This window comes from Musa acuminata, chromosome BXJ1-4, assembly GCF_036884655.1.
Source record: "Musa acuminata AAA Group cultivar baxijiao chromosome BXJ1-4, Cavendish_Baxijiao_AAA, whole genome shotgun sequence".
NCBI classification, from domain to species: Eukaryota; Viridiplantae; Streptophyta; class Magnoliopsida; order Zingiberales; family Musaceae; genus Musa; species Musa acuminata.
This window is the reverse complement of record NC_088330.1, coordinates 34078469-34094870: the sequence shown is the minus strand read 5'-3', so window position 1 is coordinate 34094870 and position 16402 is coordinate 34078469. Positions and strand designations below refer to the sequence as shown.

General features: G+C 38.5%; 2 protein-coding genes across 7 annotated transcripts; one reads left to right on the top strand and one right to left on the bottom strand.

Annotated features, from left to right (window-relative positions):
* The first annotated feature begins 987 nt into the window (after positions 1 to 987).
* LOC135581774 (probable methyltransferase PMT17) lies at positions 988 to 6573 on the top strand. Of its 4 annotated transcripts, none has more exons than XM_065175846.1 (8): positions 988 to 1845; positions 2112 to 3492; positions 3560 to 3621; positions 4047 to 4735; positions 4845 to 5055; positions 5150 to 5450; positions 5524 to 5991; positions 6074 to 6573. In XM_065175846.1, exons 4-8 carry the CDS (start codon positions 4052 to 4054, stop codon positions 6297 to 6299), a joined length of 1890 nt encoding a protein of 629 aa, XP_065031918.1. In that variant the 5' UTR covers positions 988 to 1845; positions 2112 to 3492; positions 3560 to 3621; positions 4047 to 4051; the 3' UTR covers positions 6300 to 6573. The 4 variants fall into 4 exon arrangements, with proteins under 4 accessions (XP_065031918.1, XP_065031916.1, XP_065031917.1 ...); XM_065175844.1 differs by having other exon boundaries at positions 1963 to 3492; XM_065175845.1 differs by lacking the exon at positions 988 to 1845 and having other exon boundaries at positions 1911 to 3492.
* A 1036-nt stretch (positions 6574 to 7609) lies between these two features.
* LOC103975775 (CDPK-related kinase 3) lies at positions 7610 to 15607 on the bottom strand. 3 transcript variants are annotated; one of them, XM_009390854.3, is made up of 11 exons: positions 14977 to 15607; positions 13061 to 13191; positions 12760 to 12801; positions 12567 to 12675; positions 12364 to 12442; positions 11511 to 11807; positions 11185 to 11294; positions 9395 to 9502; positions 8862 to 8924; positions 7998 to 8165; positions 7610 to 7927 (listed from the first exon to the last, which is right to left on the bottom strand). In XM_009390854.3, exons 1-11 carry the CDS (start codon positions 15538 to 15540, stop codon positions 7787 to 7789), a joined length of 1812 nt encoding a protein of 603 aa, XP_009389129.2. In that variant the 5' UTR covers positions 15541 to 15607; the 3' UTR covers positions 7610 to 7786. The 3 variants fall into 3 exon arrangements, with proteins under 3 accessions (XP_009389129.2, XP_065031915.1, XP_018678501.2); XM_065175843.1 differs by having other exon boundaries at positions 14969 to 15109; XM_018822956.2 differs by lacking the exon at positions 7610 to 7927 and having other exon boundaries at positions 8036 to 8165; positions 8805 to 8924.
* Between the last annotated feature and the right edge of the window lie 795 nt (positions 15608 to 16402).

Here is a 16402-nt window from a genome sequence, read left to right as displayed (position 1 = left end):
AAGGATGATGGAAGCTGTGAAGTTATTTATTACTTTGATCTAGTAATAATAGGAATTATTTATTGATTGATGTATCCAATAACATTTTGTAGATAATGTTTAAATACTATCATATTTCATACATGACTGAGTGGATATTATAATCAATTTATTTAAAATAAAGAAACTCGGAAAATGATTTAAAAGATATGATAGCTAACTGTTAATATTATATCATTAATAATTTTATCGACAGACTTAGTAGGGATCAATGAGCTAGTCTTATTATTTATTGGAAATCTGACAAGACATAGATATATAATGCTTCAAATTCATCTCAATAAAAAAAACTGGTATCATTATGTGTATATAAATATTAATTATTGTATACAATTTTTTAAATTAATTTTATGAAGCTTATGTATTCAAAATTTAAGTAAGAGGGATAAAATCAATAAATCAAAAGAAAAAAATATCCTAAACTTTAGGAAGAACATTTATGGGAAGATACAAATAACTATGATATTTTTTTGATTTAATTTATTAGAAATTGAAGATCGGTTAATCTCACTTATTTTTAGCTTTCTAATAAACAGATAGTATCATCTGTAAATATAAAATACATTAAAATTTATTAAAGTTTTCTTTACCTTCCTGTGAATTTGTGAGGATGCTTTTTTGCTTTCATCTATTGATTTTATTTTTCTTACTAAATTTTCAGAAAGTAAGCTTTGAGTACCATAAAATTCATTATAACAGCATAAAAATAAATATATAGATATGCATAAATGTTATTAAAATATTTGATGAGAATAAATTCAAGTATAATATATATATGTTCCTTTTTATATTTTCAATAAATAATAATACTGGTCCATTGATCTTTCCTAATTCTATCGAGAATATTACTCAAGTGATATGACATAAACTTTGAACTTCTAGCCTTTATATCATTTTTCTAGTTTTTTCATTTTTAATTGATTGATTGTAAGATCCATCTTATCATGTTTAGAATATAAGAATAATCAAAACTTGATCTACAAAAGGTATTTAAATATTAATTGATAAATAAGTACCATTAGTTTAATATCATATGATGACTAGATCAAAGAAATAAATACGTTTGATTTTCATCATCTCTTTTTTAATGAGTCAATCATTTGTTTTCACGTCCTAAAATTTATAAATGTGATCTCAACATTTCTTGCAATGGTACCCAAGAACTCACCTAATAACCTTTCTTTAGGTCTTATAGATCATTTACTTATGCCTAATAGAACTACAATGTGTTCTCTAGTGGTAAACTTCATACATTAGTTAGATAAGTATAATATCTTTATACAAATAATATATTATAAAATTATGACAATGTTTAAAATATAATATAATAATTGATAAATATATATAAAGTCATTTTTAAAGCATTCCTTGGGAATATTGATTCTGATCGATGGTTGAACTTGAATCTGTTTATGAGTATTTTCTTGTCTTCTGTTGTTAAGTCTGGGTTTTAGCCAAGCACAAGTACAAACATCTTCCCTATCAACTGAAAATGTTAAATGTGAATGCAAGTTATGCACTAAAGTGGTAAACATCAAGATATGGTTCTTTTATGATCATTGTCCGTGAGACATGTATGAAAAGTATATTTTGCTAGAGTGACATCATGAATTCATGTTGGATGCACAGTTTTCTTTTGTTGGCTTTAGTATATTTATAATACAATTACTTGTACTTGTATGAGGTGCATCTAATAATACGTCTGTTGGAGTTATTCTACTGATTTCCATTTCGAGACCATCACACAGGTACGGGAAAGTTGCATGTGTGCCACAGAAGGCAGTAGATCAATGCTTATGAATCCAGGTGAGAGTTTCACTATACAATACATTTTATAGGTAAAGAACATGGTTTTTGGTATTAATTGGATCCATTTGATTTGTTGATTACTTCAAACTTTGTGTGGGTGACCTTTGTTGACAGGTATGATAATATTAAATCCACTGCTCACAATGTGTTTTTACTCAGTAGCAAAGGGTGACTATAACTATGTATTCCAAGAACACAGCAACACCATGATACATCTGCAGAAAAAGTTTTAAAGATTTTTGTACTTTGCTGCAAGATGACAGAGTAGCTGAAACAAAATGGCTTAGAGAACTCACAACTGTTAGCAGCAGGGGAAGAAGTGTTAAGTGGATTGAACTTAAAATGCACAGTTCTCCTTTTGTTAGGGTGAACACGATTTATACCCAAAGAAAGATTTCTAGCTGTACTCTTAAGAGAGGATGGGAAGCACACACCCAAAGGATAAGAAGCTTTTTAATGGAAATAAGAATGTCATCCAAAGCGATCTCTAGATCAACCTTTATTTGTACTGCCCGAGTCAATATGGTATGGGTGATACGCATTGGTCTAACTGGCAATTGAGATGTGGATGGTTTGAGTCCTTGTCGGCATGCTCTAACTTATTGTGTCGGTATATCGATATATATTGGTATGTATCGATTTGATAAATCTTCTAGATGGGTCTAGCCCATGAAATGATGAACCTTGATTGAGATTTTATGATTTTGTTATTGTTGTCAAATAATATCTTTGCCCGTTGTCCACCTACTTAGTTTTGAATTCATGATTCAATCCATCAAATTGACCTGGCTCAACCATCTTGACTTAACCTCGGGCCAAGCTATCGGATCAGGTCCGAATCAGAAGCCCAATCTATTTGTAGGCCTTACAGCATTGATTCTTCGTCCATCTCCTTAGATCCAATATGCTGAAAGGCACATGCAAGAGCATCAAGAACTATAAATGCGAATGCTGCACCCAACTAAGATGGATTGGGAAATCAAGTGTTATTGGAATGCGCACTCAGTGGGAGGGCAGAAGAAGAAGCTGACTTTTCCTCAAGCTGGACCAGAATCTAACCGGGAAAGACATGGCCATACAACAAAGACATGTAGTAGTACTGTGGCATCTGCTTGTCCCAAAAGCCATTCTTTCCAATGCCAAAGTGCGACAACAAAGTCAACAAAGTGATTTTGAATGCTCTGGAGCTTTAGGCGCATCTGATACGAACGCACTCAATCAAGAATTACTGTCATATGTCATCACCCAGGAGAGAGAGAGAGAGAGAGAATTATATGGTGCTAATTTAACCGAACCGTTGGTATGGGATATCATTGGCACTACAGACACACGTCAATGCTACGATACGTGGAGCACTACAGACATCTTGTTAAACACCACAAACTTAGTCTGAAGCTAAACCACAGAGATCATCATGTGTGTGTCTCACAAAGAGAGAGAGAGAGAGAGAGAGAGTAATTTGGGGCAGGTAATTCTCCGCAAAAGCAGCGCTGGTGACTTCTATAATTTGGTTGCTTAGACCGAATCCATACATGCCGAGCCTCTAGATAAAGACCAGGAAAACAAGAAACACACAACGAAAGCAGTGTGTCAAAGGAGAGAAGCATTGAAAGCAGCTGTGATCTACGTTCTCCTTCATCTCAGGTAACCAAACCATTGCAAGCCGAGAGGCTCTTCTCCATGTTCACTACGCTTCCTGTCATGAACGCAGGGTGTGTGCAGAAGAGAGATCGGAGGACCGAAGAGAAGGTGGTGGACACGCAGCTTGTTCAGGTCTGCCCATGTTTTCACCTTTCCATTGTTTGTTCTTCTGCATCTCTGATGGTTAGATGTGATTGATTCTCCAATGAATTCTTGCTAATTTTTTGCTGCCTTTGTTTCTCCACATTTCTGCCATGCAAAAAACATTCTCTAGTTTACATTGTCTCTTCATCTGTGATGGTGTCATCATCCTCATGCCTCCTCGTCCAAACAGTGCTTGTTGTTTCCTCTTAAATGCGTATAGATGAATCTATCTTGATAAGTTTGTATGAGATCTACGCTTTGTGTTTGATCTCTGCTTGTCTGAAGCCAAACGATTCCGTGTAGGAATTAATTTCTATTCAATAGATACCCTTATTTCTCTTTTTGCCTCTTTCTACTGTGGAGCTGTCTGACTTTCAACTGCTGCTTCTCTCTGGTTGACTTTTATCTAACAGGTCTGATGGCCAGAGACAATACTGGGTCTCCCAAGATCCATCAGCTGGATTCGAACAGATGGAGCGTCACCTACGTCTTGGTCGTCGTCGGTCTCTGCATCACGTTCTACATCCTTGGAGCTTGGCAGAACACCACTCCGCCCACCCTCGACCCCACCTCCAACCTGGCCACCAATGCCGGATGCGACTGTCCCTGTCTGCGCCCCGGTGGCTCGTCATCCACCAATGCGGTTCTCGATTTCGACGCTCACCACGAGTCGAACCTCAACGTGACGCCGGCGACGAACGACAAGTTTCCGCCTTGTGACCTAAACTTCAGCGAGTACACGCCTTGCCACGATCGAACCAGGGGAAGGAGGTTCGAGAGGGCGATGCTGGTGTACCGGGAGCGGCACTGCCCCGGCAACGACGAGCTCATCCGGTGTCTCATCCCTGCTCCGCCCAAGTACAAGACGCCATTCAAGTGGCCGCAGAGCAGAGACTACGCCTGGTACGACAACATCCCCCACAAGGAGCTCAGCATCGAGAAGGCCGTGCAGAACTGGATCCAGGTGGACGGCGACCGGTTCAGGTTCCCCGGCGGCGGCACCATGTTCCCACGCGGTGCCGACGCTTACATCGACGACATAAATGCGCTCATCTCCCTGACCGACGGCAGCATCAGGACCGCCATCGACACGGGCTGCGGAGTAAGGCCCCCCCCCCCCCCCCCCATCTTCTTCCTCCTCCTCCTCCTCGTTCTGTACCGATCTCTCCGATCACTGAGACGTGTCGTCCTTCTCTGTTTCCGTCTCGGAGGTCGCCAGTTGGGGTGCATATCTTTTGAGGAGGGACATCGTGACGATGTCGTTCGCCCCGAGAGACACACATGAAGCGCAGGTGCAGTTCGCTCTGGAGCGCGGAGTTCCGGCCATGATCGGAGTTATGGCCACGCAGAGGCTGCCGTATCCCGCTCGAGCTTTCGACATGGCTCACTGTTCCCGGTGTCTGATTCCTTGGCACGCTTTCGGTAAGTCGTCACGGAACCTAATCGACATTCCAACGAACAACAGTTACATGTGCAACGACCTTGGATTCTGAACCGGAGAAAATGTTTGTCTCAGATGGTCTGTATCTGATCGAGGTGGATCGAGTTCTAAGACCAGGAGGGTTCTGGATTCTGTCCGGTCCTCCAATCCACTGGAAGAAGTACTACCAAGGCTGGGAAAGAACTCAAGAAGACCTCAAGAACGAGCAGGACTCGATCGAGGAAGTCGCGAAGCGGCTGTGCTGGAAGAAATATATCGAGAAGGAGGATCTCGCGATCTGGCAGAAGCCATTCAACCACATGGAATGCATCGAAAGCCGAAAGATCTACGAGACGACGCCCCAGATTTGCAAGAAGGACAACGCCGATGCTGGCTGGTAGGAATCGAACTCACTGCACCACACCACGTGAGCTCCACACCCCAACCGTGCCGACGATACCCTTTTGCAGGTACAAGAAGATGGAGGCCTGCATAACCCCAATGCCGGAGGTGAGCAGCCCAGATGAAGTCGCAGGCGAGGTGCTCGAGAAATGGCCCGAGAGGGCATTCGCCGTCCCGCCGAGAATAAGCAGGGGCACAATCCCCGGGCTGGACTCCAGGAAATTCGAAGAAGACAACGCGATGTGGAAGGAGCGGGTGACACACTACAAGAAGATCATCCTGCCGTTGCCCAAAGGGCGGTACCGGAACGTGATGGACATGAACGCCAACTTGGGTGGATTCGCGGCGGCTCTGGTGAAGTATCCCGTGTGGGTGATGAACGTGGTGCCTGCAAGCTCCAACCAAGACACCCTCGGCGTCATCTACGAGCGGGGATTCATCGGAACGTATCAGGACTGGTGTGAGGCCTTCTCCACTTATCCTCGGACGTACGACCTCATCCACGCCGACGGTGTCTTCAGCATCTATCAGGACAGGTAAAGAGGGCCGTGTCGTCGTGCAGCCCATCTTCTCGAAGGAAGAAACCCATTAGAGGCTGATTTGGGAGGTGGTGTGCAGGTGCGACATTACCTACATCCTCCTGGAGATGGACAGGATACTGAGGCCGGAGGGGACGGTGATCGTTCGCGACACGGTGGAGGTGCTCACCAAGGTGCAGGCGATCACAGATGGGATGAGATGGAACAACCAGATCATCGACCATGAAAGCGGACCTTTCAACCCGGAGAAGATACTGGTGGCGGTCAAGACTTACTGGACTGCTGACCCCTCCACGCAGCAGTAGCTGCCGAGAGATCTTTCCTTTGTCGCTCTGTTTTTTTTTTTGTGTATGCTCTAATTTGTATTTTAGGTTGTGCGCTCTTTGGATTGCATCTCAATTTTGCTCACCGGAGACTCTTTGAGATGGTCGGTGATAGGTAGAGAAGAAGTGCAGGGTTATGCAACCTGTGACATTGTCTGGGTGTCAACAATCAGAATGGTTGTGTAAACTATATTCCTACTGAATGTTGGTGTTGCCATTATAGAACAAACAGTGTGGGTGTGGATTCTGCTTTCAATTCTCAGTTAATAGCAACATAAAACAAACGTTTGTTTCTAAAAGCATACATATTGCAGAATACGAGATAACAACCGACAAGTTTTAATTATAAGATTTGATATATTTTTTTTATATTGATTGTCGGTGATTTAATTCATCTTTTTTATTCAGACTTGAGACCAATATTAATGATGTTTATGATATAATAATTAATAATAATAATATATTATGTTTTAAAAATTTAAAATTCTTGTAAAATATTTTTTTCATAAATAATTATTTTGCTTATGGACTCTACCTCCACTATCGCATCCTCTTCCTTTTGCATCGTCAAACCTATTGCCATCTTCACTCCTACGCAATGGATGACAATGACGATCTCATATAATATTCTCTTGTGCGTAAGGAATATGAGTCATTATTACCTTTCATGGAACCCATTGAATCCTGCTCTATTCATAAGGGACGTTGCCATGTCCCCTCTGTTGCACAAGGTCGACAGGGACCATCGTCATCACACCCCCTCTCTCATGAGCGAGGCGGGTCCGATAAGGCCCGTGAAGGTGACACAAGACAAAGGCAATACTGAATTCGATGGAGATAAAAGTAAATTAATCTTTTCACACAATAATAGATGCTTTATGAGAATCTTTCAAAGTTAGAAACATTTTATAAAAATTTCTCAAAGAAAAAGGTTTTTTCAATAATTCACCCAAGATGGAACAAATTTGTATTTATGAAATACTAACTACAAAGAATGGATTTATTAGTCACAGTAATAAACATGGCAAGTTGAAATTAAGATATTGAAACTACGTTACAAGAAATGTATCATACTAACTAACTAGTTAGTACAGAGAAATCCACATAATTGTCAAGCATTGTTCCTTAAGGTGAAGTTGTGAAACGACTAAATGCATACCAAAATAATCTGTCAAACCTTAAAAAAAATCCATTCGACCAAGCTTAGAGAAAAGAATACAATCTTAATTATTGATGGTATGACGGTTCTATGGATCGATGAATTTGCTTCATCGAGTTCTTTAGCCGATTCATAGATGAACCCATATAAGCACATTTGCAATTGATTATGACAATCGTTTTGTACAACACATTTTCTACAAAATTATAAAAAGAACACAACAAAAAAGATCAACCAAAAAAACATGCAAAATTCCATATAGGATGAATGACATGAACAAAAACAATTAAGATGAATTGTGATTTTGAGTTCAATTGTCGTATCTTGTTTTGGAGCTGCGTATCGTCACACCATGCAAAAATTTGGTGTAACCAAGAAAACTGAGCTTTCCATCTGCATGTCGTATCCAGTCACGCACCATAGAATAGGCCGCTGGGGCAAGGTTCATTTCCTGCAAAGGTATGTAACATGATCTGTAACACAAAAGATAACCCTCTTGCAAAAAGTCATGATGTCAATACCTGTGCAAGTTCCACGACAGAGATAACTCGATTGCCTTCTTCCTCAAAGTATCGAAAAGCTGTAGTTGCCATCTGTTCCCATTCTTCCAAAGCCTCAAGCTGATAAGGGCTGATTGTGGCAGCACAAAACTCTTCGAAGTCCATCCTTCTATATGAGAGTGGCTCCAACTGATTTGTCAATAACAAGTTCGCTCACATGAACATGAAAGTAGAAAACGAGAACTTTTTCTTGTTACAAACCAGAAATCAAAGTTGCATAATGAGAGTGGGAAACTGGGCCATAATATTCATGTTAAGAAAAAATAAAAAAATAAAAAGAGGCCAGTAAAGTTTTATAGAACAACACTGCTACAAAATCTCACCTTCACTACAGAATTCAAGATTTGTTCTAAACAAATATTAAATATCCAAAGCAAATTATCATCTGACCTTCTGTCTGTTAACTTAAAGATAATTTAGTTTCTACAAGAGATTTTTTTTCATGGGATATGAATTCTCAAAGGGTGACATTTTTAAGTGTGCATCCTCTACATGCATGAAAAAAAAGGCTGAAAAGGTATGAAGTTCTGCAAATGCTAAACCTGAAAATATTTATTTGATGCAATTTTCAAACAAATAAAGTGAGTTTACCCTATCTATAGTAAGGCCAGTATGTACTGCTGTTCTGTACACCAATAAAATAATCTCATGACATGTTACAACAAGGCATCAAGATTACCTTTATCAACGAAGAAGTTTCATTTAAATTTGAGGATCAATGACAGAAATTCATGTGGAATGTAAAATGACAACATGAGTAGTATTTACATGTAAGCCTCTCGCAAGAACATCTTAACTGAAGACAGAGGAGAGCAAATGTCTTACTGCATTCAAGATATCAGGAATCCTGGATTCCTTCATAGCATCAGTTGAATTGCGCCAGAGAGCCTGCATCAATTGATGACAGAATTAAAAGCCTAGAACAAATTTGCATGGTCTTAGGTGCAACCCCTGTCAGTCTCAGAGATTGGCAAGGGTTTTGTGGCATGTCTAGGAAAAGTGGGCGGACCACGTCTCTATATAGGTTGGTCAATATCGTGTGTGTACATTTCAGACACCATTGTTCTGCTGAATTTAAAACCTTATAAATTTTTTATTAAAATTCCAATCATCTTTACAACTTCAAACAATCTACCCTAAAATTGGCAGTGTGCAACCATAGAAAGGTATTTAATTCATCAATCCCAGAAAACAGATGGCTATACCTTCTTATGCATATAAATATCAAAATTACTATTCGCACTACAGCCCCCACTACTCCATCCCATGTCAGTGCAAAACAACTTTTGTTACTCATCCCCCACTAAACCTACACACAATTAGCAGATTTATAGGATAAAATGAATCAAAGAACTAACCTTTTTAAGATGTTCAAGAGAAATGTAACCATCATTATTTGGATCCAATAAATTGAATTGACATCTTATATACATGAGCTCATCGTCGGTTAGAGCCTTCGACAGTGCCTGTAAAGGAGGGAAAAGGTTAAAATGAATATTCACCAACGGTTCACATAGCATCTTTCTTCAATTTCAAACCAGCTTGCATATATCAGACAAATAAAACCAAATAGCAGATATCCATTAAAAGTTAGCAAAAAGGTCGGTTAGAAAATATCATCAAGATATTCATTCATATTGTCCCATCCCAGAAGAACCTATTTAACAAAACCAGCAACAATGTCCGTAGGTTTAACTAACAGAAAAGGGAATTATAGTTATAAAGATTCATAAATAGCTACAATATGACATTGATTTCACTCTGTCATCAAGCAATTGGGCGTCCCATGAACACTATATAACTAAAGGCCATTAGGAAAGAATATAATCTAGCCAGTATGCTGGAGACCTCAATTGTAGCACTTCAGCCAAAATCCTTCTGGTGCTTATTACCAACAGAACTTCAAATTTACCCAATGGCTATTTTGACAAGGCAGAAACAGCTCGGGGAAATATTCACAGTAGAGTAAATTGTGAAACAAACACATACTCTGTAGGTATGATCCAACTGATTGAACCAAGCACAACATACAGAGGCAAAAGATTTATTAAGGAATGAGGATTATGGTCACCAATAAATTGTAGTGTAATAAAATATATACAAATTAAACCACTTAGGATACAAACATCAGAACATAATAAACTAGTTCTCAGCTTCAGGAAAGTGTGCAGCATGGAGACAAACATACAACAGAACCAACACGGCAGATCTTTCAAAACTGGGACATGGCACTCCTTGGTTACAATTTTATATATGTATAGAAAGCATATATTGTTGTAATTTATATATTAACATACATAACACATAATTTAGAAATATCACATACATGAAGAAATTATTCATAAGAAAATCCTTTCTGAACCATCCAATAATATTTATTCTGTTTTCCAGGAATTAAGGAAATTATGCTATTCCACAAGTCCATAAGATATACATACAGCCTATATCCTATATAATTAGAGGTCTTATGTAGATAATGTAAGATATGATAAGTCGACATAGATATGAGCACAAAGTATATCACACGAATTAAGTACTCCAAGACATTTTGAGGTGCCAATGCTTCAGAGCATGTAATGCATCCAGAGAAGCATGAAATAGTTACAGGAAACCTAACAACTCCGACTAGCACAACCTAACATGTAAAACTTGGGTTGACAAATAAAAGTTTATTTTACATTTTACAAAGAAAAACTAGAAAGAAAATTAACATAAATTGTGAAAACAATGCAGACATGTTTACTACCTCTGAAAGCGGATGGAAAAAGGAATCCATTGCAAGTTCTATTTTAACAGTATATGCCTTGCCAAATATAACCTTTCAACTTGCCAATCTTTGGTGTCCACTTTCAGAAAGAAAAAACATCTTTGAACAAATGTAGATTTTGCTGTATTCCATTAGCATATGCATTTGAGAAGTGGTAATAGAAAAGGAAAATATCATCATCAAACATAGTGTTATACTAGTGCTACTTAAGATATGCATGTTAGTTGCTAAAAAATATAGAATCTCATATTTTCACATATGATGTATCATAATTCTCACATATGTTGTAAAGAAAAAAGAAACAAAAAGAATGTGAAATGCCAACAGAAAAAAGATCAATTCTATCCAGATTATGAATTTGAACCTAGAATGAGAGAGAACCTTTAGTGCAGCACGTTTGAATGGAGTGATGCGAAGGTAGGCCTTGACTGACTTATAGACTAGTATATCCAGAGGGACCTGCCACTGCTCACCTCGAAACCAAGGGTGAGCTGCCACAGAAATGCTTATTAGAATCGAGTAGACAAGGATTTGACCATCCATCTTGCAAAAGGAAAATAGTGAAATAACTTCCATTATTTAATAGTTTTGATAAGACTTTACAAATTTTAAGAGGTAAGTTAGATGTCATTATAAATTTAAACCTAGAAATTTTGAACTGATTGGTCAAACAAACAAAGGAACAGGACATGGAGCAAACTACATACTTAAAGCTTTTGCAGCAGACACTCTTTTTCTATAATCCTTATTCAGAAGCCTTCTTACGAACTCTTTGGCTTCTGCAGATACTGCAGACCAAGGTGAATCATCAAAATTAGGATCAGCTCTCAGGACAGCACGGAAAATTCCTGATTCTGTCCGTGCCCAGAAGGGTCTACTACCACATAATAATATATATGTTATAACACCAATGCTCCACATGTCTGCTTCTGTGCTGTATGATCTATGTAGAACTTCAGGGGCAACATAGTATGCACTGCCAACAATATCATTTAACCTTTCATCTGCAAATGAAACCACAAAATCAACCCCATTGCAAGATATATGAAGTCATAATGAAGATCATAGGTCCACACTTTAAGACAGAACAACAATTTAATTTTTAATTACATACGATGTGCAGGGTTTATGTTGTTCTTGATTTAATGCATGTGGCTGCTTGTATATGAAGTATATGCCATGTGACGAACATTTGCAAATTTTTATTGAGTTCTGAGATCCTGATATGAAGAAAAAATAGCTCATACAAAAATAATAATAAATTGTTTTCAACAAATAGATGTCTCAGAACAACAATGCACAACTTTAGAATGGAGAATATATTTATTACAAGATAACTTTAAAATAGCATAGCCTTTCCCATCAGTATCATGCCAGCTAAAGATCACACTGAAACACTAGAAGGCTACAAAACATTTTAGCATTAATGTCGCAAATATGATACAAATGTGGTACTAAGTGCTAAAAAGAAAATTACACAGCATAGAGACTTGTCAAAAGGAAGTATCAGTTCAAAATCCTGAGCAAGAGAAAAACTTATACTATTCAACCAGTAAATACCAGGTCGGATAAAATCAGAAAGACCAAAATCGATGAGCTTCATGGGAGCATTTTCATCCCTTGTAGTGAATAGAAAATTCTGCAAAAATCAGATGAAATTTGTGATCAGCTAAGATAACGTGTGAAATTAGAAAAACACACTATAAAAATTCACTTTCAGACAGCAGTAAGTACATGATTCAGAAATAGACCATGAAGCAGACCTCTGGCTTTAAGTCACGATGAACAATGCCTTGAAGATGACAGAAGGCAATTACACTCAACATTTGCATGACAATAATTTTAGCATCTTTCTCTGCGTACTTTCCACCTCTGCAGCAAATCACAGGATGTATCTTTTTCATGAGCATTTAAATGTTACAGAAGCAAATCGCATTCAGATAAAACATAAATTACCTGGATAAAATTCTATCTAATAACTCTCCACCTTCACATAATCTGATCAAAAGACAATGATCAGAATGAGAAGAAATTATTTTCGAATTAATCTCCAGTCATATGTAATTACAGAACAAAGCATATCCAGATAGTTTCCAACCATTGTGTAATAAATAATTTTAGTTAAGCACGTTGAACCCCCAAATCTCAATATGCAAGCATTTAGCTAACACAAGGTTGTGCATGTTAGTTAATACATGTATTAACTAAATCAAAATACAGAAACAGCATACTAAAAGTAAGTGAATAGGACACGTACTCCATAACTATGTAGATATTAAGATCATCCTCATATGCTTCATAAAATTTGACCAGATTTGCATGCCCAGATAAAGATTTCAAGATCTTTACTTCCCTACGAACATCTTCAATCGATATTGCTGTCGTCATCTGTCAAAGATGTTGGATAAGTAAATGAATTACCACACAAGCAATTTGGCGAAACCCTTATTGAGTCTTTAAAAAAATTACCAAAATTGGCAAGAGAAGCATTGACCTCCAAATGAGAAGGTTTAGCAATATGACAGTAATAAGAAGCATATAGATATTATTTCCAACAATGCAGATGAGGAGGTCTTATTAGAATTCTATTCTATTCCTTTAGTGATTCTGGTCCCATGTTAATATATTTTGGTGCAAAACTAATAGGAGAGAAGCTTATCTATATAAGAAAATAACAAGAAAGATTGAGCTAATTGTACCAAGTTTGGATCCAAGAAGAGAAACCAAACAGGAAAAGAACAATGATGAGTATGACAAAATGAAAATAGAGTTAATAAATAAGAGGCACCTAAGACGTTGAGGAAGTACCTCAGGGGGCCTGGGGTGGGGGGGGGGGGGGGGGGGAGGAGGAAAGGAAGAGAGAGAGAGAGGAAGCTAGAGATTGCTGGAATTCTTGTCACTATTCAGTTTCTATTCTAGCCAAATATATTTCTAACTGATTTTCAATTAATACCTTAAGTTCACTATTAGAAATTATAAAAAAGAATCAAAATAGAACAGAGAGAGCATAATAATCAGCCATTAAGTAGTTATCACATAGCTTTGTAGCCCTTAAGTGCAGATATTCTAAGAATCTAGGAGTCCTCAACCAAAATCAGGATCGCATAGCTATCTAAAATTAGTCAACTCTAGCAAAATAAATTCCAAACTGATTGACCGATTATATTCAGCAATAGAAAAATCATAAAAAAGAATCAAAAAAATAACCACATATCTAAGTCATTATGCTGGTAGTAGTATAATAAAACTTTGAGCATATTATTGATTAAGTTTCTTAGAGATCTCAGCTCCATAATGGTGTAGATGTAAAACATTATTTTGCTTATAATATCAAATCACAGTAGCAAATAATCTGGTAAATGTGGAAAAACTGAAAATGTCTTTTGGGGTGCACTATGGTTAATAACAAATGTTTACCTTTTTCCATTGCTTGGGTTCTAGTAAAAAACATTAATGCCATAGAATTCAAGACCACACAACACACAATATTAACAACATTCACAGGACATATCATTCATAGTAGTTTTACTACATCAGAGCAAAGTGCAAATACAAAGTCACTGTACTCCCTAGCAATTTGGCATAACCATTCAAAAGATATAAAGATTTCATTGATTAGTCTGGATCATCATCATAGCAATTATATACATAAATTAATGAAAAAAATTCAACTGCTATCAAGTGCATTAGATTTAATGTATAACTGCATTCTCTATGTAGACAAATACAGAATCATGCAATATCAAAATTCAAAATATGCAGGAGTCGACAAAGTAGGATAAGCACTCATTCAGAACCTCTGATGTCTTCTCATAGTCAACAAACAGAAACAATAATGGCGTCACAGTAGAGAAGATAATACATCCTTTCTAAATTAATTATGAAGTCGTGCACGCTTATCATCATAGCAAAAAATCACCGGAGTAAGAATGCAAAATACACAAACGTCATCTCAATAAACAAAGATTGTAGCAATGTGGACTCCATAAGTTCTTGAAAACAAGATCCAGAATCAACAACAAAAAGATAATTGATAAGGATCAGAATGCAATAAAGGTTGTGAATGATCGCAAAAGCAACAGAAGTCTTTAGGACATTACCGAGTATTAAAGTGATCATACAAAATATGGAAAGTGATGGAGGCAAAACGCCCCCCTTGACATACCACCGCACCTTAGCTTTGGAGATGATCTTGACGGCCACGAGCTGACCCTTGAGCTCCCCCTTCTTCGCGATCGCCAAGCATGTATGGCCGAAATGCCCCTTCCCCACCTCCTTCCCGACCTCGTACTTGGCCCTAAAGTTCTTCTCGTACCCGAAGCTCTTATCCAGCAGCCGCTCCCCTTCAGCCTGCCCCACAACGACGCCGCCGCCGTCCTCGGGGATGGGTCCCTCGTTGGGCTTGGGACGGCCGAAGCGCTTGGCGAGGGACGCCTTGATGTGCTTCGCCGGCGACGGGGGGCGGCGAAAGAACCTCCGGGGCGTGGAACTCGCCGGAGACGATGCGACCCCGGGGGGTAGCGGGCTGCCGGCGGCGCTCCGGGGGTAAGGACTGGGCCAGGACCCGGCGGATGAGGAGTATCCTGCAGGGGTGACGGTGCTCCTGGCGGGGGTCATCCCGGAGGCAGCGGCAGGGGCGGAAGCGGTTGGAGGTGATTGGGGGCGGCGGTGGTCGTCTCCGCCGTCGGCATCGGCGTCCATGGCGACTGCGATGTTCTTGGCGGAGCACTGACCCATGTCGTCGTTCCCGACTGCCTCCTCCTCCTTTGCGTTGGGCTTCTATTCTTCTTTCCTTTTAAATCGAATCAAGATGGAGACAATGCATCCAAAAAGAAGAGGGAGAATATGTATATATAATCAACGGTGGAAATTAAAATGGAATAAGAAGATCGACGAAACGGACGGTCAGAAGAAATCAGAAAGAGGGAGAAGACGACACGCCAAGATTCGTACTTGATATGATGAATGATTGCTTCTCTTGCATACAGTTTCTACCAAAAAGACAAACACAAAGCGAAAAATAACATCAAATGATTTCATTGACAGAAGTCTTTTGTAGCTGTTGTTTTGTTGTGTGCTTTAAAAATGTGGATAAAAGAAGAAATACAATAAATGGCAAGAGATTGAAAGTTTAGGAAAGGAATTACTGCATTTCTTTTAATTTTCGAAGGCCAGACATGATGTTGCTTGCATTTTTTGATGTCAAGTGCAATAATGGAATGATGATGATGTTGCATCAGAAATATGATCCACTTGGATTTCCATATGGCCTCTTGTGAGAACAACTTAGATGCCACATCAATGTCATATGATGTGCAACCACACAAAATACCATCTTCTTACATGTTTCCAATTCTAATACCATTTTTTTTTTGCCATCCAAATAAAAGAAATTATTCTGCATTTTGCACATGATATACTTAGCATGTTGATGTAGAGAAATATTATTTTTTGTTGTTGTTGTTGTATTTGTTTCACATAAGAACACACTCCATCTGCATTGGCTCTCTCTTGCCACTGATACTGAGCTGTCTGTGAAGATCTCCATTGAGCATTCTCACCATATTTGAAAGAAGCAATAAAGGGTGCTGAATTAATG

Coding starts and splice junctions, on each gene's coding strand:
- LOC135581774 (XM_065175846.1), top strand. CDS start 4,052: ATGGCCAGAGACAATACTGGGTCTCCCAAGATCCATCAGCTGGATTCG. Junction 4,736..4,844: donor CCATCGACACGGGCTGCGGA/GTAAGGCCCCCC, acceptor TCCGTCTCGGAG/GTCGCCAGTTGGGGTGCATA. Junction 5,451..5,523: donor GACAACGCCGATGCTGGCTG/GTAGGAATCGAA, acceptor ACCCTTTTGCAG/GTACAAGAAGATGGAGGCCT.
- LOC103975775 (XM_009390854.3), bottom strand. CDS start 15,540: ATGGGTCAGTGCTCCGCCAAGAACATCGCAGTCGCCATGGACGCCGAT. Junction 12,443..12,566: donor ATCGTGACTTAAAGCCAGAG/GTCTGCTTCATG, acceptor TGATTTTTGCAG/AATTTTCTATTCACTACAAG. Junction 8,925..9,394: donor CTCTTGAACATCTTAAAAAG/GTTAGTTCTTTG, acceptor CAATTGATGCAG/GCTCTCTGGCGCAATTCAAC.